The 24,927-nt window shown below is 42.3% G+C and overlaps 1 protein-coding gene across 1 annotated transcript; it reads left to right on the top strand.

Moving 5' to 3' along the window:
- CBL (Cbl proto-oncogene, E3 ubiquitin protein ligase) lies at nt 1-24,721 on the top strand (the record flags this gene model as incomplete). The annotated part of the gene is made up of 14 exons (XM_009864491.1): nt 1-236; nt 12,731-12,877; nt 14,218-14,374; nt 15,815-15,936; nt 16,947-17,084; nt 17,838-17,925; nt 18,432-18,563; nt 18,967-19,170; nt 20,603-20,734; nt 21,885-22,262; nt 22,729-22,823; nt 23,338-23,493; nt 23,971-24,074; nt 24,534-24,721. Coding segments are annotated over 14 exons (2,277 nt in total), but the record flags the coding sequence as incomplete, so codon positions are not given.
- Between the last annotated feature and the right edge of the window lie 206 nt (nt 24,722-24,927).

The following is a 24,927-nucleotide window of genomic DNA, read 5'->3' as shown; positions in this document are numbered from 1 at the left end:
GTGGTGCGTTTGTGTCAGAACCCAAAACTGGCGTTGAAGAACAGCCCACCCTATATCCTAGATCTGCTGCCTGATACCTACCAGCATCTACGAACCATCCTGTCGCGCTATGAGGGCAAGATGGAAACCCTAGGAGAAAATGAGTATTTCCGGGTGTTCATGGAGAACTTGATGAAGAAAACGAAGCAGACCATCAGCCTTTTAGAGCGGATGTATGAAGAGAACTCTCAGCCTAGGTAATGGGGAGAAATGTTTTCAAATAGTTATAAGTTTGTTTTAGTTGAACGAGAGCTTGAACAGATGTCTGCTGGTTGATATGTTGTCTGTTCAGTAGAACAGACACTGAAGAGATTTCATATAGACTATACTTGGGTCTGTTGAAATCTGAGGGCAGAGTAACTGTTCAGAGCCTGTTGTGTGGTTCAGGTGTACTAGGTTCATATAAACAATAAAGCCTGCTGTGCAGTCCTTTGCGAGAGAACGATAAGTTTCAGAACGCTGTTTCTGGCAATTTTTGGGAACAATAGAATATTTTGTTACACGGCAAAACAGTCATCCAAACTAAAACTTCTTGGAATTGATCTTTAGGCTTTACAGGACTTTCTTCTGGAAACAGAAAACTCTCCAACATTTCCAGAGATGGGGAGGGAAACATCCTGCTAACCCCCCCATAACTTTCATACATTGGAAACTTCATATCTAAGGCACATCATGGTGCTGCACTTGTGAATTCTTCTTTCATTTTGTTCAGAAGGTGTAGCTGAGATCAAGGGACATCTTCAAGGTGAATGGCACTTACTAAAAAGAATAGTTGGAGGTAGAACCTGCAATTGTATCTGAATATAAGGCTCTCGGTGCTTCTTTCCTTCCTCTGCCTTTAATAAGGGAAGGGCTAAGGTGATGTAAGAGTAGAGTGAAGCTCCAGAAAAGATCCATCTTATGTATTTGTCTGTTGGCATCAGGTCTGATGCACAGAAACATACAAAGCATACATTTGTAACTTTTAACTCATTTCAGGATTTTGGAGTAGGTGATGAAGTAAAAAAAGTAAAAATAGTGCAAACCACCCAGTGGCTGAACATAATTGGTCTGGGGACAATGTGGTTAATGCCCTGGCAACTATTTGAATTACTTGGTGGGGTGGGTGGTGATGATGTTGCGGGGGTGAGTGGGAGGGGTGTAGAAGCGCTGGCACATGTTTCTGATATAATATTGTACTACTCTGTGTTTCATATTCTGTAATACTGAACTTGAACTTAAGACTATGGTGGTGGGCCTAGAAAACATTATTAATGCCATCTTATTTTTCACTGACAGTGTCAAAGAATGAATTAGGAAATATAAGTTTCATTCTGGATTTTTGTTCAGCGTTGTTTCTTTGGGAGATAAGACTTTCTCTCAGAGTTTGATTGGGACAGTGTTTGGGGAGTGTAAACGTGGCACACGTGCTTCTTTTAAATGTGTGGTTACCCATATAAGGCCTTGAGGAATTGGGTTCAATGTAATAATGTGCAAACTCAAAAGATAGATGTGGTATTATATCTGTGTCCTTTGAGAGTAATTTTTATAGTGCAGTGGGTTGCTCTTAAAATATTTTAAGTAGCATTTATCTTGAAAATGGTTTTGTCTGTTGCTCTCATGTAATATGTTTGATGTTATTTTCTAGAACATTTGCTGTTACACCCAGAAGTACGGTAAAAGGGTTCATGATACACTTCAGAATTTACCTGTGATATTTGTTCTGGTTAATTGTGCAAGGAAGATCTGATGAGTAAACAATAGCTGTATCAATCATAAGTCCAGCATCTCACCTCCAGTCCCTTGTTTTTTCAAAGAAGCAAAGGGAAATAATTCCAGAGAGTTAATCATCCTAGTCGGTTTGTAGCTAAACCAATTGACAAAAGGGGGCGGGGAAAATACAAATCGATAGGTGGGAGCTTGGCTTCCAGTAGAGGCTTGATTCTCCCCGTGGTGATGAGAGTCTCTGGGGAATTGCTGACTGTACAGTTAGGAATAAAGAGCTCACCAGGGAGGCAATGGGGATGAGACTTGTAAACCTAAGTGTAAAAGCAGAATCACATCCCGGCTGGTCTCATTGCATCTTCCTTTGCTTTTCACTCAGCCCGGGAAGCAGCAGTGCTGGTGCTGGTAATGGGCACGGTGGCTTTCTGAGTTCTCTGATTTGTCACACAAAAGGAAGAGCCTAGAGTGGTCAGTGTACACGATTCGTGTACCAGCTCAAGAGACACCTGCACAGCAAATGGCCCTTTTGGTTCAGCTGGGGGTTCTGTTAAATGCCATGCTTCCAGCATCACACTTCCTAGTTGTGTGAGCTTTCGAATCCAGTCACTTCAGGTGCTGTTTGTTTCATCTGAAACTTAATTAAATGTATTTTTTGCTATAAACGCTCCTTTAGATTTAAAATGTGTATAATAATTTAAGGTGAATAAATGTAAGAGGTTTCTCACCTTGTTAGGAGTTAAAGAAAAATGTTTTTTCTTTTGTAAGAATTAAAGAGTTCAAATATTCAAAGCATGGGAGAAGCTTTCTGGAAGATTGTCAGCAGCCTACAAAGCAACGAAATATAACCTGGATCTGGTACTGCCTGGAAATGTACTCACGGCAGTCTGGGTATATGTATGTCTATACATAAAAAACCCCCAATCTGGTTTGCTCTTGATCTCATGCAAGTTTGTTGCTAATGTTAGTCTGCAGTGTTTTGAAAACATGCCTTTAAAAATCTAATTTAGTGCACTGAATAATTGTTGTGTCTTGACTACTTCTAACTTATTTTTCCCTGTTGTCCTTGTAGTTTCTTTCTTTCCGTCTTCCAGACTTAGTATTCACTTTGTTTCCTGTTGTGTGTGCTCTCATTTTTCTCCCCCAAATGTCTCTTGATGTAGAGCAAATGTGCTGTTTTGACATTTGCATAACTAGAGTGAAAGCTGTGCAGGTGTTTGCTAGTAGCAAACAGACCAGTAATTCGAAATGACTGAAGTCACTCTTAGATGGTGGGATCAGAGTTGTCTTGATCACTGGAGCCCCGACCTTCTATTTTACGATTTCTGCATTGTTCTTTGTGTATTTCCTCTCAAACCTTTTAGAGATTCTCCAGTGTGCTCAGCCGGGGTGGACTAGGGCAGAACTGGAGCACAGCTGCAGAGAGCACTGTGTCTTGTGGCTGCTTGTGCTGCTTGGAGAGTTGGCAATAGCTGCAAGACGTGTGTCACCTAGCGTGGAGTGGTTTGGTACAGTGTGGTGGATGTGTTTAGACTGTGTGGGAGTATAGTATGGATGCTCTTTGTTTGCTGTAGGGTGGGCAGTTTAAAACCCAGTAGTACAAAATAAGATTGCAGTTGCGTATTGAGCATTTCAAGGTGTGTCTGTGAAGAGAATGCGGGCCTCAGTGTATTCTCTGCGGTTCAAAGTGCAGCAGAGGCGCTGCAAACAGGGTTAGAAAAGGCTTGTGTTTGAACACTCGCTGGGTTTGCGGATGTGGGTGAGTGTTTGTTCCCTCAGCTTTAAACTAATTGCATCGTAGAGCTGTTACAAGTGAATGCAGCTCTCCTGTGTCGTACCTTAACTGCCAGCTTGCTGAAAGCATCCTCCTGGTGTGAGGATGACTCCAGTGCTGTGAGATCACTCAGTGACTTCCTTTCTTTGCTTAGGACTGTAACGGCTGTTCTGTCTCTGTAGTGCTGTGGTTTTGATATAAAGTTGTTCAGGTGAAATTGCTACTCTCTTGCATAAACTCATACTGTGATTTTTATGACGAGAACTCACTTTGTTAGGAGAGCTTTAAAGACGTTATTTAAATTCTGCTTTAGCTCACTTCCATGTCCATTTAAAAATTAATGCTGTTAAAGATGCCTTTAAAGCTATGTATGGACTTTCTGAGTAAAAAGTACATGCAGTAACTTCTAGTTACCGTTTAAAGCCACAGTTTTAGCAAGTACGTCAGATTCCACTTGGTGACTTGTGAGTAGGTGTGGAATTTTTTTAATGGAAATACTCTCTGTGGTTCCTCTGAGTTTTGACAGCTTAGACGCTTATTTGGTTTGTTCTTGCTAATAGGTGGGTTGGTCTCTTAACCTAAAATTTGGGGGGGGGTGTGGGTGCATTTGGTGGAATGAAATTGTAACATCTGTAGGGTTTGATGTTGGAATCAGATAGTACTGCACCAGTTAATAATTCTGGATATTTTGTCATATGCTTGCAGTAAGGTAGAAGTAAGTCATTCAGTAATTGGTTGGCCGTGCTGCAGTAATTAGCTGGTATTCTTGAGGCTATATGCTTTTCCAAAGCTTCCAGTTCCGTTCTTTCCAGGTCCACAGTGCTTTGTAATACTAAAGACATTTTTAAGACTTTCATCCGAAGTTTTAGAAACAAAAAACCACTCCAAGGTGAAGTTTGTGGCCTCTCTAGCTGAAACACGGCAGTAAAACCAATTCTGCAGAAGGTACTCTAGCAGGTCTATATGCAAAGGAGAGAAGTACACCTGCTCAGCACTGAGTAGCCTCCTGTGCTGCCCGCAGTGGTAAATATATCACTTCTCTGACCCTATTAATATTGTGAATTGCGTGAGTTTACTTTTTAACTAGTGATAACAAAAACTGGTTAAACATAGGTTGTTTTTTCTTGCAATGTGATAGTTCCATTGATTGACAGTGCCATTAATGCTAATGCTGTAATGGCTCTGAAAACGCTGAATTTACCTAAGGTCTGGATTATAGTTTAATTAGAGGTGCAGTGGTAATGTTGGAATATTTCTTTTTTTGTTTCTGTTGCAGAAAGCTTTTACTTCTCCAGACCTCTTCCTTGCACAGAGGAGCTGTCATTCGTCAGCTTTCTCCACTACATAAATTAGTTATTGCAGCAGCTTCTTTTTCAGTCGTGTAAATAGATCATACGTAACGTGGCAGGACAGAAAAAGAGCAGCTGATCAGCAGACAGGGATAGGAGCTGTCTGTTACTTGGGAAAAGATGAATTAAGCTGAAGAGTCAGTTTTTCACCAAAGAATCAGATTTACTGGTTATGTTAAAACAGACTATTATGAGGTGAAACTCAGAAAATTTATTTTCTAACTAAGATCAGACCACTGCAAAAGTTTCCACCCTAGAATGCAGTTTTGTAGCTGGAGGGTAGGGGTTAGGTGAAGGACCGCGGAGAATTAATTACTCGGGATGTGGACTGGCTATTTTAGAAGTAACGCCAGTGGTGTTACTGTTTCAGCTTGCATACTTTAAAAGGCAAATTGTTAACAAAACTACCGTATCTTTAGAGGAGAAAATGGGGTTGCAGGGAATATTATAAACCCTCTCCATGTAACATGGAGTTGCAAAGAAGCTTTGGGAAGCTAGTCCATGATTAACTGTCATTTCTGACAACAGCCTTATGGGATGCTGGCTCAGCAGGATTTCATATTTTTCTCTAGCTCTGAAGTGAAGACTGATGAATTTACACAGGAAAAAACTACCAATATTTAATGTCTGCTGGAAATGATCAGCATATCTTTAAAGGGGAAGGAAATACATGAAGAATGACTCGGAAAAAAAAAAGTTGGATTTTAAAGAGGAAAAAATTGGAAAACGCTTGTGCTAAGCCATGAACCGGAAAAGCCCTCGGAGGGGGAGGGCGTAGATCTGGTGCTCTAATCTCATATTTTAAAATAGTTGCACACGTTCCCATCCAGCGAAAAAGAGATAGCATAAAATGTGGAACTTGGTGCATGTTGTGTGCGAGTCCTCTTTCTGTCACTTCCTTCTAATACAGCTAAGACTTTTTTTTTTTCCCTAACAAAACCCACTAGTGTGAAGTCTACATCTGCATTTAAATTAGAACATCTTAAAGAAAAGAACAGGCTCCAAAGCTGCCCACAAGAAAGGTCTCCTTGCCAGGCTCCAGCATATGAACACTAACTAACTTCTTATTACCCAAGAAATTCTTTATCATTTAAATGTTGTTGGAGAGAGGAATGTGAATTATTTCTTTTAAATTTGGATTTAAATTGCTAGCTTGTGTGATAGTTGTGGTACTTAAGTAACACAGCATAAATGGCATAAATCTGCATTTATTTTAGTTTTCTTTCCTTCAAAAATTGGACCTCTGTCTTGAAAATCAATTTATGGACAAATGTAAGCTTTTCTATTATTGTATAATAAGGAAGAAAGATTGTTATTCTTCACTCTCAGAACCTATAAAATTGTAGAATTTTGTGGAAGACCAATTCTGTGGTGGTGTGGATGAAGTGCAAGCGTGTTACTTAGTTTGTAGCAATTATCATTTGAAATGTGGATAGATTTCTGGATGCTGGCAAAACTGTGTTACTGTTACTTGGCAACCATCTCGTGTTTCTTGGGCGCTTGGCTTGTGCGTTAAGAGCCGAGATGCCGTGGTTTGGATTTCTGTAGCTTTGAAGAAGCCTGCAGTCGTGCCCCTTTCAGCCGTGATCGTGTTTTGGTGCATGAAAGCTCTCCCGAACTCTTAGGATAGTGTTGAAAATTAAGCCAGCTGCTTCCCAACAGTGAAGCGAGACCTTCTGCGGTGTTAGTTTGTGAACTTGCTGGCTTTCCCGGTTTCATTCTTAGGAAGGTGGATCTGATGTGCTACCCACCTGCAGGAAGGACTCTAAAACTGTTGTAGAGGATAAATTGGTCGTGGTAAGTGAGAATGGTCTGAGGGGCAAAATATATATCGGTTGCCAAACTACTCAGCGGATCAGCTGCAGTCCTAGAGTCTGAAGCTTGAAAAGCTGGGATGAGCTAGTCTACAAAATCAACACAGCGTTAGCTGAAGCTCTAATATTTTGTAATACATGCTTCTGTCTGGTTTGCTGTTAGTCCATTATCTTAGTTGACCTGTGGAAATACTGCAAACGTTACAGAACAGCGGCTCAGCATAACTTTGTAAGGTGACTTCTCTTGAGCCAGTAATAGTTAAATGGAATTTCATTCACTTCCTGTGTTGCAAGTTTTGTTGCAAGTAGTTCCGCTGTTTCTATTTTAAAACTGGTTACTGTGTGTAGAGGACTCTGAAGCTGTCTCAGAGTTATAAAAGACATCTTGGGATCACCTCAAGCATTTCCACTTATGCTTACGTGCACATAGGCTGAAGTTTTATATTGACTTGAAGAGCATGCAGGAAACTTCTTACTGGTGTGGTAGTAGGATGCAGTTGTTCTTTCTGAGGCAGCCTCCTATCTGCTGAAAAAAAGCTGGTTTGGACTGTGAGGGCTGTTTTTTTTTCTTTTTTAAAAAAAAAGATTTTGTCACTAGCAGTGAATAATAGTGCAGATTAGAGTGCGTTTTCCCAGTTTAACTGAGCAATCATCTCATTTCCAAAATACCAGTTTGTAATTCCTTCGCCAAATAAATGTAGAATTTCTAAAGAAAGGAACTGGTACATCTGAGTTGTCCTGGGTGAATGTGTCAGTTCTGCAGTTCTCTGAGGACAGAACTAATTAGAAACCACATTGTCTGTTCTAGGAACTTTCAGTCAATGTGTTTGGGGCTAAGACACTCCCACATCCTCTGTAATGCTTTTTCACTTTGTTTCCCATTAGAATAAATAGACATGCCTTTTAAAAAATGGTCTGTAGTCATTCCTCCAGTGTATTGGGATTGCATTTCTTGTTGTGAGCTGCATTTTTGGGTCATGCTGCTTTAAACTTCCAGGGCGACATGCAGGGAGTCTTCAGTTTTGAATAGGGTGGGTTTACGGTAACTTAAGTTCTCTCATTTGAATTTTTTACGCTCTTGAATCTTGTTGCTGTGTAATTCTAGCCAGCTTGACACTGATTCTATGAAAGAAAGCATTTGCTTGGAAGTGTGTTCAAATTAAGTCAGCTGAGTCATGCTCAGCTTAATTTTGTTTGGGGGCCACGGTGGAGGTGTGGCTGTGTTTCTGTCAGCTTCCCATGAGGAATCTGTGTTAAATAGCCGTGTGAAAACTCGATGTTCACAAGTGTAACTGAAATCAGCAGGAGTGCAAATACAAAAAACCCTTTGAAAATTCAGTCAAATGTAAGAAACATGCACAGTAACTTGAGAGAAATGAAGTGTTTTGTAGTAATTGTCTTATTTTAGAGCTGAATTCCTCTGCATGGTGGTGTTTGTAGCATGCTTTCAACAGAATGACTTTTACAGACGTGACAGTATGTGCATGTCAAATTTTGGCGTGCGAGCACAACATTGTGACTAAATCATCCAGTGGAGTAGTCTCCTTGCTGTGTGTGAGGAACAGAATTGTCCTGTGTCAATTAGTTAGCTGTGAAAGTGCTTGAGAAATATGGGAAGCAAAGGAAAAAATTCTAGCTGGCAGTGGCAGAAATGGTACTTCTACATTAACATTGCCTTGAGGTAAGAAAGGCATTTTTGTTAAGAAGCGCATTAGATGCCGTATGACTTTGTAACGTGAATTAATTTAACTAATCATGTCGACGTAGCTGAGAGAGGCAATACTCTGATTAAAACGGGCTTCTGCCAGGAATGGCTTTGCAAGACTGAGCCTATACAGTGGAAAAACACCTTTGTCCAGCAAACAGGAAACTATAAATGAAAAATGTGCTCTAGGTCTGGGAGAGGCAGCAGCACCAGAAAATCCATCTGGAGGCTGACCAGCGGAGGGGCTGCAGCGAAGAACTGTGCTGCAAATGGAAGAGTCTGCCTCGACCTCTTGACTTCCGCTGAGATGTGTGGAGCAACAGCAGTCATGAAGCAGGAAGGAAGTAACACAACCACAGTGGAGGGGGCAAGGGGGCCGGAGGAGTGCGCCTGGGTGGTCTGCAGAGCCCCTGGCAGCCCTGGGGGAGCCAGCGGATTAGTAAGCACTGGGCAGCGGAAGAACCAGTCTTGCTTCACGCTGAGTTTTGTTCCCCAAAAAGGCTTCTTGAGACTCGCGTCTTCAGATCTGCCAGTGTCAAGGTTGCTCACTTCTACAGACGAGCATAATGGCAGCTAAACAGGCTCTGGTGACGTTTCTGTGCTGTTAAAGGAACAGTTCTCTGTTAACACTGTGTGTTAATGCCTCTGCTCTAGAACCACAGATGTTTTGTGGTAAAAGATTTGCTTTCTGTATAGAATGGAAAAATATTTGCCTAAGCTTTCGCTTTTTATGTATGTAAGCTGAATACATTGCATTTAGATGTAAAAGCACCCCCAGGAACATGAAATTCTACCTGCAGCGTAGCGGTTGCTCTGTCTCTGGGTGCCATCATAGAACAGAAACATGCCGTAGTTCTTTGCTTGAAGATGGTACAATTGCTGCCTTCAGCTCAACTGTAAACAGCGAGGAGAGCCAACTCACGGCCTGCAGCACCTGGTGATGCGTTCAAAAGTCCTTATACGACAGGTGTTTAAATTCCATTGCCTGCCGATGGGAATTAGGTGCCTAAGTCAATGATTCCCAAACTACCGTTGTCATGCCTCTGGTGCAACTCTTGGTCACAGTATTTGTATTCATTATTGTGTTTAGCTAAAAATTTAAAAGAGGACTGTTAAAGTCTGTAAGAAACATGGAAGATTGGAGATCTGTGGCCAAAATGTTTGTGAATCTCTGGTGTAAGTCACTTAAATGTTCTTTGAAAACATTACCCTGTTTCTAGAAGAACGCTAGATTCTGTTGAGTTTAAGCAATGCAGATGAGGACAGCTGCTGATGTTACTAAAAATAAAATACGATCAGAATCACTAAACTTTGATATGCCAATAAAAAATATTTGCTCTAATTGCAAGCATTTATTTGGTCTGTATTAATTTGCGAATGTGTGACTTGTTAAAATAAAGGAGTGCACTCTTGTCATTTTAGCACAGGATTGGTAACTAGTTGTATGTAAAAGCTATTTACTAATATAAAGTATTCTGCAGTTTACTGTTCTTCATGTTTACATCCCGTGTTTTTCCGTTATTTAACCTGTATACTTAGTAGTCTACTCAGACTGTGTTGTAGCACACAGAAAGGGCTCATGTGGAGCTGACTAAATGGTAGAATATGTGTCAAGCGAAGTGTAGGTCACGTCTTGAATTTAGACTCTGTGAAAGTATGACATGGACCTAAAAGATCTAAGGCCAAACATGCAGGAAATTTCTGCAGAAAGGCTGGAGACGGTTACCTGGCTTCTTTAGCTGAAGGTCAGTTCTGCTATCAGGCAAACTAACAGTGTAAGTGCTTCAGCTAGGAGTAGCATGTCTGGAGCAGGTGGTATCTGAAAAATGTCCAAGATTAACTAAATTCGACCAGTCCAATCAGCACAGTAGAAATTGGTGAAAGGCTAAAAGCTGAGGGGAGCGTAGTTTGCTGCAAATGCAGCTGTCCTCAGGGAGATGGCACGCTACGATAGTAGCAAACTTGGTGAGAGAGCTTGGAAAACAAGCATTAAGAAAATACTGTGTGACAGGGGATGCTTCTAGCCCCTCATGGAATGGTTCAGTAATTTGTAGTCTGCAAAATGACGTGTTGCTCAGTGTCATAACTGAGTCTGTGCGGTGCCTCGGTGCCTGATGCAGTCTTCTGACCTCTCTGATGTGTAACAGTGCTGATGTTTGACTCCTTAGTAGGAAGACTTGTTACTTGGGTATTCCTGTACTGCTGCAGGCACAGATGCTTTGAGGCACCCAAGCTAGCTTTATTTCTGCATGACATGGTTCAATGTAGAGCTTGCCTCCTTCACAGAGTTGGGAAGACAACTGAGGAAGAAGCGGTTCTGGACCGCTGTTTGTACTGCTGGGATTTAATGCCCATCCAGTGCTAGTTTCTTGTGAGGGATATAACCCAAAATACTCCCAGTGCTGTTGTGTCCTGTCTGCTAGACAGTAGACCTCCTGTTTCCTATTTCTGGAAATCTTTGCACATTGGCTAAATCTGAAGCAGGGAACATCTCTCCTCCCCTTCTCCAACTTTCTCCGTCCAGTTGTGAAATGGGCAAACCCCGATGGAGTGCTTCTGTTGTATGAATGTCATCAGGCAGAGAAGGGACTTAGAGTGCCAATTTTCAATTCAGATTGGATAATTACTCATCACAATATGACTATCAAGCTTTTGTATGTAAGTTACTATCATTTTAGAAAAAAACCCTGCAGGTGTTTGACCTTGCCTTGGAAGCTGAGCCTGTTGTTACGGTTTAGATGTTCTCTGAGCAAATCTACTGTGTCGGGACCTTCTGGAGACTTGGAAAGACATTCAGTTTATATGGTCCGAGACAGTAGTAGTTTTATATGCTCTCTTAAGGATTTTTCAGACCCAAGAGCGAAGGAGTCTAGTGAGGTTTTCATAGAATCATTCAACCGTTTCGGCTGGAAGATCATCGAGTCCAACCTTTGTCCCAGCCCTATCAACACCACTAACCCATGTCCTTCAACACAACATCTACCCTTCTCTTAAACACCTCCAGGGACGGCGACTCAGCCGCCTCCCTGGGCAGCCTGTTCCAATGTCTGACACCCCTTTCAGTATAGAAATTCTTCCTAATATCCAACCTGAACCTCCCCTGACACAACTGAAGGCCATTTCCCCTCACCACTAGGGAGAACAACTCCAACTGCGGCCTCTCTACAACCTCCTTTCAGGTAGTTGTAGAGAGCGATAAGGTCTCCCCTCAGTCTCCTCTTCTCCAGGATAAACAATAAACAGCCCCAGATCCCTCAGCCGTTCCTCATATGCCGTTATGTTCCAAACCCTTTACCAGCTTGGTAGCCCGTGTCTGTACCCTCTCCAGCACCTCAGTGTGCCTCTCATAGTGACCATCTCATCCTGGATTTGGGGAGGACAGTGTGCTCCTGGCCCTCATCTCTGGGCTTGGGGGGCTGACTTCCCTCAGTACAGGTGTTTGTGTTACTAAAGACTGAGGCAAGGAAGGCATTAAGCGTCTCAGCCTTATCCTCATCCTTTGTCACTATATTTCCTCCTAGCAGGGGATGAGGGTTCTCCTTGGTCTTTCTTTTGTTATTAACATCTTTATAGAAGCTTTTCTTGCTGTCCTTTACTTTCAAAGCCAGATTAATTTCTAGCTGGGCTTTGAACCTTTTAATTATCTCCCTGCGTAACCTAACATTATCCTTATAGTCATTGTGAGTGGCCTGTCCCGTCTTCCAGAAACCATAAACTCCCCTTTTTTCATTGATTTTCAGCCAAATGTTCCTGTTTAGCCAGGCTGGTTGTCTTTGCCGCCAGCTTGTCTTAGAGTGATGGAGATGGCCGGCTCCTGTGCCTTTGGGACTTCCAGCCTTCCTGGACTCCTATTCCCTTCAAAACTGACTACCCAGGGATTCCATCAAGTAACCCCACAAACAAATCAAAGTTTGCCCTTCTGAAGTCCCAAGTGACAGTTTTGCTGTCTCCCCTCCTTACACGTCTAAGAATTGAGAACTTATTACTTTTGGCTCAGATTATGCTGATACTTAATAGATCCGGTCTGAATATTTGTTTTGGATGTTTTCTGTGAATGTATTTCCTTGGGACGGAGGTGTCTTGGAAATGGCCTGCCCATCAAAAAGAGGTTGTGCAAAGCTGGTCATTGTGGAAAATGTCTTGACAAACACAGACCTTGCTCATACGTACCATGTGATGGATGTTTTCTGAATGCTGCCTACACACTTGACAGAGGGTCCCAAAGAGAGTTTCCTAGGCTGGGATACATCTTGAATTGCACTAGTTACTGTTTCTGTTTTGTTCAGAGTGCTGTACCACATCTGTCTTTTCTAAAAAAAAACACGTTTGGTTTTCTGGTCCTTTGCAGACGTAACCTGACAAAGTTATCCCTGATATTCAGCCATATGCTGGCGGAACTCAAAGGTATTTTCCCAAGCGGCCTTTTCCAGGGAGACACGTTCCGAATCACCAAGGCAGATGCTGCAGAATTTTGGAGAAAGGCTTTTGGTGAAAAGTAAGTTTCTAACTGTGCTTAAAAATAAAGATGTGGGAACGGATTGCACCCAGCACTGTGTGTTTTTTTAAATTTCTATTTTGCAGTTCAGAAGGGCCTTTGTCAGATTAAGATAAATAATAGGCGAGACCTGCTAGTCACTTGGTCCACTCTCTAGGGTGAGGTTCAGGATTGTTCCTATCTTGTATTTCCCAATTCTTTGTCCTGCCTTGGCTTAAATGTGTCAAGTGATGGGTCTTTCAGCACTTTCCTGAGGAGACTCTTGTACTGTCACAGAGTTTCCCTCGATTATTCATCTTAAATTTTCCTCTCCTTAATTTAATTCCTTAACTGGTAAGCTCCATGAACTATGCAAAATAATCTGCTTTCTTCTTCCAGAAGTTACCATGCCCCCACTATTAGCTGTCCTTTAGCTAAGTCATTATATTAAATTCGTTTCATCTTCCCTCCAATTATTCTTCCCAATCTCTTAGTCACCTTTCTTCTGGCTTCTTTGAATTTCTGTCAGTTTGCCTACTGCCTTTGTTAAAACAGAATGAAGGAGAAAATGAATGCAATGTATATTTGCGTGCAAACTATTGAAATGTCAGGTTTATTTTTTTTATCTAGTAAAGGCTGACTAAATGAACTGTGAAGGTGTTCACAGCAATGTTTGGGGATTAAAGTTAGTGGAGTTGGGTACTGCTTTCTAACTAAGGTAACTAAGGTACTTCACATAAAGAGTTTAATTAGCAACTATCAGACCAAAAAGCAATAATACATTTACTCACGAATAATACAACTGTCTGAAGGTAGGCACGTGCTGTGTTTCTGTTCCACCTAATATTTTAAAAGAAGGAAACTTTCCTTGAAACAGGAGCCTCTGTTTTGATTTCTGACTATCTTACTTCTCCAGCTAATCCCTCTTTAGAGAATTGTTTGCAGCCTTTTTTTTTTCACTATCTAAACCTCTAATTAAAGACTTATTGTTAATTTCTTCTCTACCAGCTGCCACATTATGAAATTCTTGTCAAGTGATGAAGCTGTATGCAGCTTAAGGTATACACAAGCGTTGACACGATAGAACTGCTGAAAAAGGGAAAGGAGAAAGCTTGACTGCAGATTCCAAAATGTTGCATATGCAGAGAAAATTGTCTAAAGTTCATTTGGCTGCTCATTTCCTACAGTACCAAGAAATCCTGTGCTCGCGTAGCATGAGTAAATCTCTTGTGGCTAATGTTGGTTTTCCTCTCTTCCATTATCATGAGGTGCATACTCACCCCCAAAAAAAGTGATTTATAAGGTATGTACATGTTTGTCTTCAGACATATCACATTTACAAATGGCTCGATTTTCCCCAGGACTATTGTTCCGTGGAAAAGCTTCCGTCAGGCCCTGCATGAAGTACATCCGATCAGTTCAGGGCTGGAAGCCATGGCCCTGAAGTCAACGATTGACTTGACGTGCAATGACTACATTTCAGTATTTGAATTTGATATCTTCACACGACTTTTTCAGGTAGGAATTGAGGAACATGAATCACTTGAAATGTGTCTCAGTGCTTCAGGTTATACTGCTTTCCCAGGACAAACTGTATTTCACACACGAAAATGATATTATTTATGCCGTAAGTGATTTGATCATCTTGCCCTTCATCCCCTAAACAGCTCTAGCAATACTTGATTGTAGAAGAAAAATATACTGCGACTATAAGTCACATTCAGTATCCTTCTGTGAATCAGTTTTTCCCTTTCCAAGGTCACTTTTAGACTGAAGTTCTCACACAGCTTCTGTAAGCCAGGAAACGTGAAGCTTCATTCCTTATCTTTTTGTTTTTCTTGTCAGTTTTATTTTCCATGGCGCAGGCGATGTTGAGGATAGAGCACAAGCACAGAATTTGGAGCTTATTAACTTGTGAACTGACAGAGCCAGGATGCTCTGGACCTGTCTATATTCTGTGCAGGAGAAATATCTGTATTACTCAAGTGATGTTAATAGGTAGAATTGTAATCCACAGTCTTTTATAGTGCTAAACTCAAAAACATAGCTTGGGTATGTGCAATTGGGTATTTGCAAGAACAAACACTTACTTCTTTGGCTCTGACTTGCCTTTTCCCATGTGATAGGGTGGGTTGTAATTAAGATATGCCTAGATGAAAAATTCCCATCTTTAGTGTTGCAATGTAGCTGATCTCATTCAGTGCTTTTTCCAACCATAGTACATAAAGAGCAAGTTAAGAGTTGCTGCAGTTTCCAGGAGATGCAAAGTTCTTGGGGAGAACTAATACCTTATTTTAGACAGTTTGAGAAATATGGAAAAATTCAATGAGATTTAGACACCCAAGGCCTTTTCAGGATGGAGAGCTTCAAAATGGTTGTTATGACTGTCTGTGCATGATTTTAAGGAATATTTCAAATGTATGTGCTGGTTTATTTATTCAAGCCTTAGACTAGCCAGTAATCCTTGCCACACCCAAGTGAGGTTAGGTGGATGAGGAATAGTCACAAGCATCTTACACACAGTGAAACTGAGACAGAGAGGGGAAGTCGCTTTCCTGAGGCTGTGTAGAAAGTTGGGGTTAGACGTCAGACTAGTCATGGTTTCTGGTCCTGTGCGTAATCTTTTTAAACTCCTGTCTCTGGAATTAGTCATTTTCTCTGCAGACACAGCACAAATTGGTAGCTATTCTTGAGCTGTCTTATTGTGACCTCACTGACTTCTCCCTTGGCATTTATTAGAGGAGTTTTGATTTAGGTCTCGCTTAGGTGACAAGAGAGAGTCTTAAATGCTGAGGCTTCTGCATGAGAATATGGTTTTTAGTTCCTCTGCTAGATTTATGGTGGAATGAGAAACCTGCTTCTTTAACTGAAGAACTGACCCCTTTGATTAAGGACTATTGTGTGTGTTGGTCCCTTTTAGAAGCGCATTGCTAATATATTTCTTTGTTGTTTCTATAGCCGTGGTCGTCTTTGCTCAGGAACTGGAATAGCCTAGCGGTGACTCATCCTGGTTATATGGCATTCCTAACGTATGATGAGGTGAAAGCCCGGCTTCAGAAATTCATTCACAAACCTGGCAGGTTAGTGCTTTGCAGCAGTGGCTTTTTTGATCCTTCTTGCTAACATCACTGCTTACTGCGTTGACTGAGGAGGCTGGTTTTATTTTGTGTTTGTCCTCCTTCCTCAGAAATTTAAATTGTGAAAAAACCTAGCTTGTCCAGTGTTTGGAGACTACCCTCCATGTGGTGTCTTACCTCCTGCCTGTCCTCCCAGTTGTCACAACAGCTCTGTCAGGCATGAGCAGAACGCAGGGGCAGACGTTGAGCAGAGTGAGCCTAAACTGTTTGGGACCATGAGTAAGGGAATGTGTCTGTAGGTCCCATAACTTCCCGGTGTATGTGCATAAAACCAGGAGCGCTGAGCAGAGTGCAGCCCCTGGAAGCAGCGTGCTCATCTGAAGCCGACTTCAGACTGACGAGACAGTTGACCAGTATTTGCTCCACCAGAAAGCAGCACGCTAGGCAGAGTGGGCTGCAAGGTAATGCTGCAGACTGAGCAGACTTCAGACACTGTGGACGGTAACACATGCCTTGGGGAGGGCTGTGGACCTGAGCTGTTCTGGGCTACCTAATGTCCCGGGTAGAACTTGGCCCAGTGAAACAAGGCTAACAGATTTCTCTTTGAGCAGGAAGGACCAAGTGTTCATTTCTGGAGGTTTTTGCTGTGCTATTAGTTCTGTGCTGATTTTAAAAATGGAAACTTTGCTTAGTCTCTTTGTTGGTTTTGTTTGTTGGGGTTTTTTTAAGTTAATTTGAAACAAATTATTTTAATGATGCTAACTTTTCTTGCTCTGCATTCTGATTTCACCTGGAGGCCGGCACTTGGATGCTTTTCTCACTCCACTTCAGATTGCAAGGTTCTCCTTTGATCTTTGTGGGGCTAAACTGACGAAAGCTGGTACAAATCACATTATTCCTGCTAGTTTATCTGCTGACATGAGATAGCCAGACGAAGACTACCTACTTGACATTTAGTTTCTTCTATCTTTTCCAGTCCAAACTGACGTTTCTTTTCCTTTGCGTGTTTTCAGTTATATTTTCCGATTGAGTTGTACACGACTCGGTCAGTGGGCCATTGGCTATGTCACTGCAGATGGGAACATTCTTCAGACAATCCCCCACAACAAACCTCTTTTCCAAGCACTGATTGATGGCTTCAGGGAAGGCTTGTAAGTAACTTTATCAAATTAAATGTTTTGCCCTTTTTCACTATGATACTGTTTTATAAATCTTTATCCTGTGCTGAGGTCTCCAAGTCAGCTGAATGGTAAAATTTACCCCCTGAGTTCATTATCGACATCGCAGGAAAAGGAGCATTTTGTAGAGGTCAAGAAATCACTGTTGACATCACTGAGCCCCTCTTGGAGATCTCTCAGCTCTTTTTATTTAGACCTTGATTCAGTGAAACGGTTCAGTCATGACTAGTCCAATTGATGTCAGTGGAGTAATTCTAACGTTTAACTGTTTTAGCACTCGAGAATACTCAAACAGCCGTCTCTTGCCACGGAGAGCTGCACTGTCCTTTGCAATAGCAGACAATAAGTGTGCATCAGTGTTTCCCTTGTCAGAGATTCTTTTCTGGTCTTAACTGGAGCCACCACAGCTGATCAAACTGGACAGTTTCACTATGGAATGACTTGAGAGTAGTCTATTTAAAATAAAAATAGCTGCCAGGAAGGAAGACAAGCTTTTTTTTTTTAAGATTGACATGCTTGGTTCTTGTCTGATGGTAAAAATCTTCCAGTACTTCTTTTGAATTCAGAATACCTCGAATTCTTACCCCTCACTTCTCACCCTCATTTTTGGTTTCCTCCACCATCCCCAGAAGAAACGTTACTTGTGTGTTCGTGTGTGTATGTGTATATGCTTGTGTGTATATGCACATATATAGAAAGAAATCTTTTTTCCCCAACTACTTACAGTTATTTATTTCCTGATGGCCGGAATCAGAATCCTGACTTGACTGGCTTGTGCGAGCCCACACCTCAGGACCACATTAAAGTTACACAGGTGAGCAAACTTTAAAAACCCTTCAAACTCACTTACTTTCTTCCTAATTTCTGGCTTCCTTAGCTGCTTATACAGTTTTGTCATCCATGGTATCCCCCAGGCTTGTTTTTAAAGCTCACGTATTTTATTTTACAGAAGGTGCAGAAATCTTGGAAAGGTAGAGATGGGCAGAGGGAGACTGTAAAAGTTGGATAAAGCTTTACGCAGGGCTGACGGATTTTAGTATTTTATTTTCAGAGTGTTTTGCCAAATATTCATTCTTTTGTGCCATCCAACATATCCTGAGCCCTACTTTCCAAAGCTTTTCTTGGAACACCTAAATTATGTACGTAATACATAAAATTATAGTCACATCTGAGGAGACTTCCATTCTCCTTTGTACTGTATTCTTGTGTGCCGAATTTATTTATTCTTTCCTGCAAATCTTGTGTTGGGTTTCTTGTAGCTGTGACTAATCACGCTTGTTATTTTACAGTATCAGCTATGTCTGTCTCTCTTTCCCCAAGGAACAATATGAATTGTATTGTGAGATGGGCTCCACATTCCAGCTGTGTAAAATATGTGCTGAAAACGACAAGGATGTGAAGATTGAACCGTGCGGCCATCTGATGTGCACCTCCTGTCTCACTGCATGGCAGGTGAGACGTTGCCTCTTGGTAATCTCTCTGAGTGAAGCTCTTTGCTGTTTTACAGAAGTGGTGTATTCATTTCTCAAAGCTCTTCGATTTCCTTCAGGTATATAAGTAACTGAGGGCATATGCTGGGAGTTCAGTGATACCAGTGCACAGGGAGAAGCTGGTTAGATGCCTGATCTCTTAATCGAGAATATAGGCAAGGAATGCGAGGACTCGGTAAAAAGATGGGGTTTTTTGCTTCAGAGGGAAAAGCATCCCCATAATTGTAGCACACTTTGCCATTCTGTCTTGCTCTTAGTTCAAAGTACCTGCCAAAAAGCAAGTTTAATCCTCTTTATATGTTAACTGTGTGTTAAATTTCTGCATCATAGTGGCTGTTGTAACAGGTATCTTCTCTTCCCTGAAGGAATCAGAAGGCCAGGGTTGTCCTTTTTGCCGCTGTGAAATCAAAGGCACGGAGCCTATTGTAGTAGATCCGTTTGACCCAAGAGGAGGAGGAGGATTGTCACGGCAAGGAGCAGAAGGAACTCCCTCACCCAATTATGACGATGATGATGATGACAGAGCTGATGATTCCCTCTTCATGATGAAAGAACTCGCTGGTACCAAAGTAAGATCATCAGAGTAGATGTGGCAGTATGTACTAAGACTACATGTTCTCCATCAGTTTTATGTGGTCTTAGTGATTTGTGCTTGTGAAGATTGTTGGATCTTATAATAGGAAAGATCTTCCTCAGCATGGAAAACATGGATTTAGGTTCACTTTTGTTAAGCAGAGGTGATCACACCTTGAAATCTTCCATCATTTGTGTGTTGTCTTGAAAAAACCCTTAGAGGGGTGAAAAGGCTGGCTTGACCTATTGGATTGTAAGATCTAGGCTTGTAACACTTCTCTGCGTGCTTAGCAATGCTGCTTTTTATTTATTAGCCCTAGTTCACTCATATCAGCAAAAATTCATGCATTTTCCCCGGTCGCAAACAGAGCCAGCCACATAGCCGTCCCAAGGTCCTGAGGACTAACTGGGTAGAGGGCAGGCTGTCTTGCTGAGGAAGTCAGTTTGGCTGTCGTCTTTTTATATGGTGTCTGATGAAATTGCTTAACAAAAGGATGATAACTCCTTGCCATTAGTGCTGTACTCTGCGAGGAGATCTGTACAAGATGGGCATTCTTTATAGATCCTTGCTTTTTTTTTTTCCTAAAAGCTCGTTGCTGCCCTTGCACATCTGCACTTAGTATTGTTTTACTGCGTAGGGAAGTGGGTTTGAATCTGACTGATTTTTAATTAAAATAATCCTCTACGCTGATTTGTCTTTGGTCGTGTTTCTATTTAGTTTCTGCCCTGTGAAACAGTGTACCAAACAGTAAACTGTATTCCTGGGGGTAGTTTCTGCATTCATAGCTTGGGGAAGCAAAGCAATTTCTTCAGTGTGACACTGTCGTGGTTGGTGGTAGGTTGGTACTTGTTGGTGTTAGTGGGTTCAGACCAGTGTAAAGCTTTTCAAAGTTAGAAAGCACTAGCCTTGCTTGTAAAATAAACTTTATAAAAAAAGAGAAGAAGAGGTGCTGTTTTGATTTAAACGGAAAAACAGCTTTCCAGGGACAAAAATGGAGGTTTTGGTGCACACTAGCGGTTGCGGCAACAACCATGACGCTGTAGTCAGCACAGTTTTTGCAGTGCTAAGTAGGTTTTGCAGCAGATCGTGCCCTCTTGTGTCGAAAAGAAAGAAGCTTGCTTCTGCTCCGGGCCCGGTAAGGCGCGGTTTGTTATTGCAGCAAAACAGCTTGTCGTTGATTGTGCCATTGCTAAGCGTGTATTTTCAGTCGTGTGCCGCACCTAAGGCCACTGGTGATCCTGAAGGCTTGCTGCAAGTTAAATGCTGTTGGGCTGTGAAATTGCCCTTATTTACTTGTGTGTGAGTGTTACTAACATAGTAATTTGTAAGCAATAGTGATACTGAAGCCAGTACAAGTCACACACCTCCTTAGAGGAGTTCTGCTGAATTTCGTCATGTGTTTATTTTCCCATTCTTTTGTTTTTCAGGTTGAGCGTCCTCCTTCTCCGTTCTCAGTAGCTCCCCAGGCCACCCTTCCTCCCGTGCCACCACGACTGGATCTTTTGCAGCAGCGAGTGTCCAATCCACCTGGGGCTTCCAGTCCTGGGACCACTTCAAAGGTCAAACCCGCTGTTTTCCCTTTCAGCTATGATTTTGGTGGGGCAAGCAGGAAGAAGAGCCTGTAGGGTGAACCCTACATGTTCTCTGTGGTATCCCTAAGTACTTTCACCTTTTCTTCTTCCTTTTCTGTATTCCTGTTAGGCCACTTTCCTTCCATTCCCTGTGAAAACCCAGTCTGTCTTGAAAGGAAATGCTACCTTCCAGAATCCATGGTAGGAGAGTCCCTTTTTTGCTGCTGAAAGGGCCTGTCTTTTTATTCACATATGTCCGTGCACTTGCTAGAGAGAAGCTGGTCCTTGCTCACTTAGGGTGACTGGTGTCGTCCTGTTGAACTGCTAAGTTAGTGAGAATATCTTCACTGGTTTTCAGGCTCAGCAACTTCTGCCTGTACCCTTTGGAACTGTATTTACAGGCTTGTGTTTTGTTCTAGCTAGCAGGCTAAATGTGTGAAGGTGTCACATTCTTGTCCTAGCTTTTCCTTTTCTTCATCAGTTTTTCCATTGAGCATTTTTTCAGATAGAAAACTAAGGAAGGAATGAAATATGTGTGACTGGGAGAGACTAACTAGTTTCTGACCGACTAGGTGAAAGCAGTAATGTCACCTTGGTGACATTTGGTCATTGACTAATGAGATATTGGCAGCAATTTGTCAGCTGCTTTGGATGAAGTAATGCACTTAAGCTTGCAAGCTCAGGCAGAAGAAAATAGCCATTTCTGTGAATCATAGAATCATAGAATGGTCTAGGCTGGAAGGGACCTTAGAGATCATTTAATCCAACCTCCCTGTCGTGCAATATCCATTGCTGACAATTTAATCTTTTTTTATTTTTAAATGACATGTGTCCTTTGTTTGGAATTCAATCTAAGGCTGCTGCAAGGTTTGTTTTTTTTCTTCAAGAAAAACAGTCTAGGGTGTTTAATGCCAGGCTGTAGCTGCACAGAGTTACTGTGTTATCTTTTCAAGCCTGTAGAGGAGGTGTCTCTGGAGCCTTAACTTGTGGAGATGTGGAGAGTTATCTGCGTATCCTTTGAGATAATTTCTTCTAAAAACAAATAAAACACCCTTCTGTCACCTGCTTACCTCCTTTTTTGTGTTTTGTGCCCAGATTACCTTTGTTAAACAGTATTTTACATTCTTTTGCCTTCCAGGCTGCACCTGGTACTCTTCACAAGGATAAACCTTTACCAATCCCGCCCACGCTCAGAGATCTCCCACCGCCACCACCTCCAGACAGGCCACATTCCATTGGGACTGAAGGTCGGCCTCAGAGACGTCCCCTGCCCTGCACCCCAGGAGACTGTCCTTCGAGAGACAAACCACCCCCCGTGCCCTCCAATCGCCAGGCAGATCTGTGGCCGTCCCGGCCGATTCCAAAAGCCCCTTCTGTAGCTCTCAGCCCTGGTGACCCTTGGGCTGGTAGAGAACTGTCAAACAGGCACTCGCTTCCCTTTTCCTTGCCCTCTCAGATGGACTCCAGGGCTGAGAGCCATCGGCTTGGGAGCACGCTCAGCCTGGACAACCCAGTGGTGAGTAGGCCTGTTGGAGCTGGAAGTAATCTATGAGGAACTGAGTCTTCTGAGCTGTCCTCTTCTCATAGTTTGCATCTGAATAGGGCAGTCTTGCACTGAGGGAGAGATGGAAAGGAACTGGTGAGTGCCTGGCAAAGGAGAATAGCGGAGGACCTCTTAGGGAAGTGCTTTCCTGCCTCTTGGGAGCAAGACTGAAACCTAGTTTGAGCAATCATGAGCCACAATTTCACTACCACGGTTCACCTTTCAGTTTTGAAAAACTGAGGGTGTTTCGTATTGGGAGCTGGATGCTGAAGAAACGTAATTTACTCTTTTCAGTTTTCAGTCCTGTAAAACTTAAACACAGTAGCTATGATTAGTTTAACACAACAAAATCTGAGTTAAATTTGGATCTGTTACTACTATGATATGTAAACTTAATAGTCCAACATACTGATTCATGGTTTGGAATTTTTTCTTTCAGAGCTTGAACAGTGGTACAACAACAACCTCAGAGTGTGAACACCCCAAAATTAAACCATCCTCATCTGCCAATGCGATCTACTCCTTAGCTGCCAGGTGTGTTGTTTTCCAGTACGTTGCTCTTTTCTAACTTACAGAACCGTAATCGTAGGATTCTCCATGCTGGTGCCAGGGACAGAATTTGACACAACTCTGTCAGCCTTAGTTTCTGACAGATTGAAAATGCATAATCTAGAGAGAGCAGATGAAGTCAGAATCCCAAAGTTCTGTGGGTAGTGATGGTACTTACCCTTGGCTGTGGTAATAGGAAACAGGCTACAGTTGCCATTAGCTCTTTTGTGAATTCTCTTCTGAGTTGGTCTTTAAGTGAAGTAGGTGGTGTATAGTCTGTGTGATACTGTCAACTTCCTTTTGCATAATGACTTTGTGCCACTGTGACTTTGCAGCTGGGCTGATGTGAATCCTGAAAGCTGGGTTATTTCTGTAGGCAGAATTGCTGTAGAATGGCTGCTTGTTACTTCCACTGTGGATTTTAAAGGCCACGTTGGTATTAATTAGATTTGGTATAAATGTTTTCCTTATGTCTTTGTCTTGTTTCTTCTGCCTCCAGACCACTCCCTGTACCAAAACTGCCTCCTGGGGAACAGTCTGAAAGCGATGAAGACACTGAATACATGTCACCATCGTCTCTGCCTGTGGTGCCTCCAGGACCTGCTGTACAAAAACCAGAGATGAAAATGCCTTTGGAAATTACTCAGAGTTTACGGTGAGATTCTGTTTGTATGTGCTGGGCTTCCTCCTCCCAGCTCTGGGAAAGCATATTTGTTTACTAAGGTGGAGATTTTGCTTGCTCATTTGCTGAATTCCCCCAGTGATAGTTACCAGATCTAGATTAATGTAGCTGACTGTGACTAATGGTCTTTTGCAGAATCCTTATACAGTATTAAAGGACTCAGCTAACCACTCCCTCCTCTTTCCACCTTTTGAGAGCAGCAGCAACTGAAATTCAGAATTCTGTTAGAAGGCTGTGTTCGAGTGGTATCCCTTGAACCCCCTTAAGCCGATATGCTGTATTGCAATATACGTTACTAGAGCATTTTCTGGAACAAACATTCTTTCACAGAATAGTGGGTGTGTCACTCTGAAGCAGGGATCTGTGCAGAATCTCAGTCGCAGAGAGACTGGGTGATGGTGGTTGACCACTGTCACTTGCCTGAAGGGAAATACGTGTTCTCTCCCTCAGAGTTCTAGACTGCGACCAGCAGGCGGATGGCTGTACTTACGAAGCCATGTACAACATTCACTCCCAAGCAGCATCCTCTGCTTTCGAGACTGTCAACGCTTCTGGTGAGTGGGTGTGCTAAACAACTGAGAAACTGGGGTACAATGAATTGGTCCCAGTCCAAGTTGGAACAGCATTTTAGGCTAAATTAGCCATGCTTTCATTGTTAAAATAGCTAGGAGATACGTGGAGACATCTGGGCCTGGTACTGCAGAGTGCATGCAGGGATGTTGTTGGGAAGCCTAGTTGGAATGCACTGGAAAAATACTCAACAGTTGTTAACCAAATTACTGGTTTGAAGATTATTTTTTTTTCCTGGGCAGCAGTTGTCAGCCCACATCTGTCATAAGTATTTTTAATCTAATACTACCTTCTGGAAAGAGCTTCCACTGAATGTGCATTTTGGCAGCAAAACCTTAGTTCTGTGTCCTGTCAATGTTTGTGGACTACAGAGGGAGAGAGTCTGCCTTTGGAGACAGAGGCTCTGTTCAGTCCCAGAGCTTGGAGTGTGCTTCTTATTCTAGATGAAGGGGATCTGGCAGCAGCCACTGCCAGCAACGGCCCTGAAGAGTCAGAAAATGAAGAAGATGGCTATGATATCCCCAAACCACCGCTACCAGTTGCTATTGCTCGTCGCACACTGTCCGATATCTCCAATGCCACATCTGCCTTCAGCCGAATGTCTTTGGAAAACGACCCTGTGACAGGTTAGAGAACTCTGCATGTTGTCGTGGGCACTGAGAGCCTGCAGTGCCTGTTTGATACCTGTGTCGCTTACTCAAGGTTTTGTACGTGAGCTGTAAAATCCGGTTTACAAGGCAGAATTATACAGGTTTGCTGCCTGTATAAATCACGTTTAAATCATGGTTAGGAAAAACGTTTCCTCATCTTAAAGAGTATTCCTTAAGCCCCGGTTTC

This window comes from Apaloderma vittatum, unplaced genomic scaffold (assembly GCF_000703405.1).
Source record: "Apaloderma vittatum isolate BGI_N311 unplaced genomic scaffold, ASM70340v1 scaffold10882, whole genome shotgun sequence".
Taxonomy (NCBI): domain Eukaryota; kingdom Metazoa; phylum Chordata; class Aves; order Trogoniformes; family Trogonidae; genus Apaloderma; species Apaloderma vittatum.
Note: the sequence above shows the minus strand (reverse complement) of the source record. Positions and strands in the feature narration are given on the sequence as shown.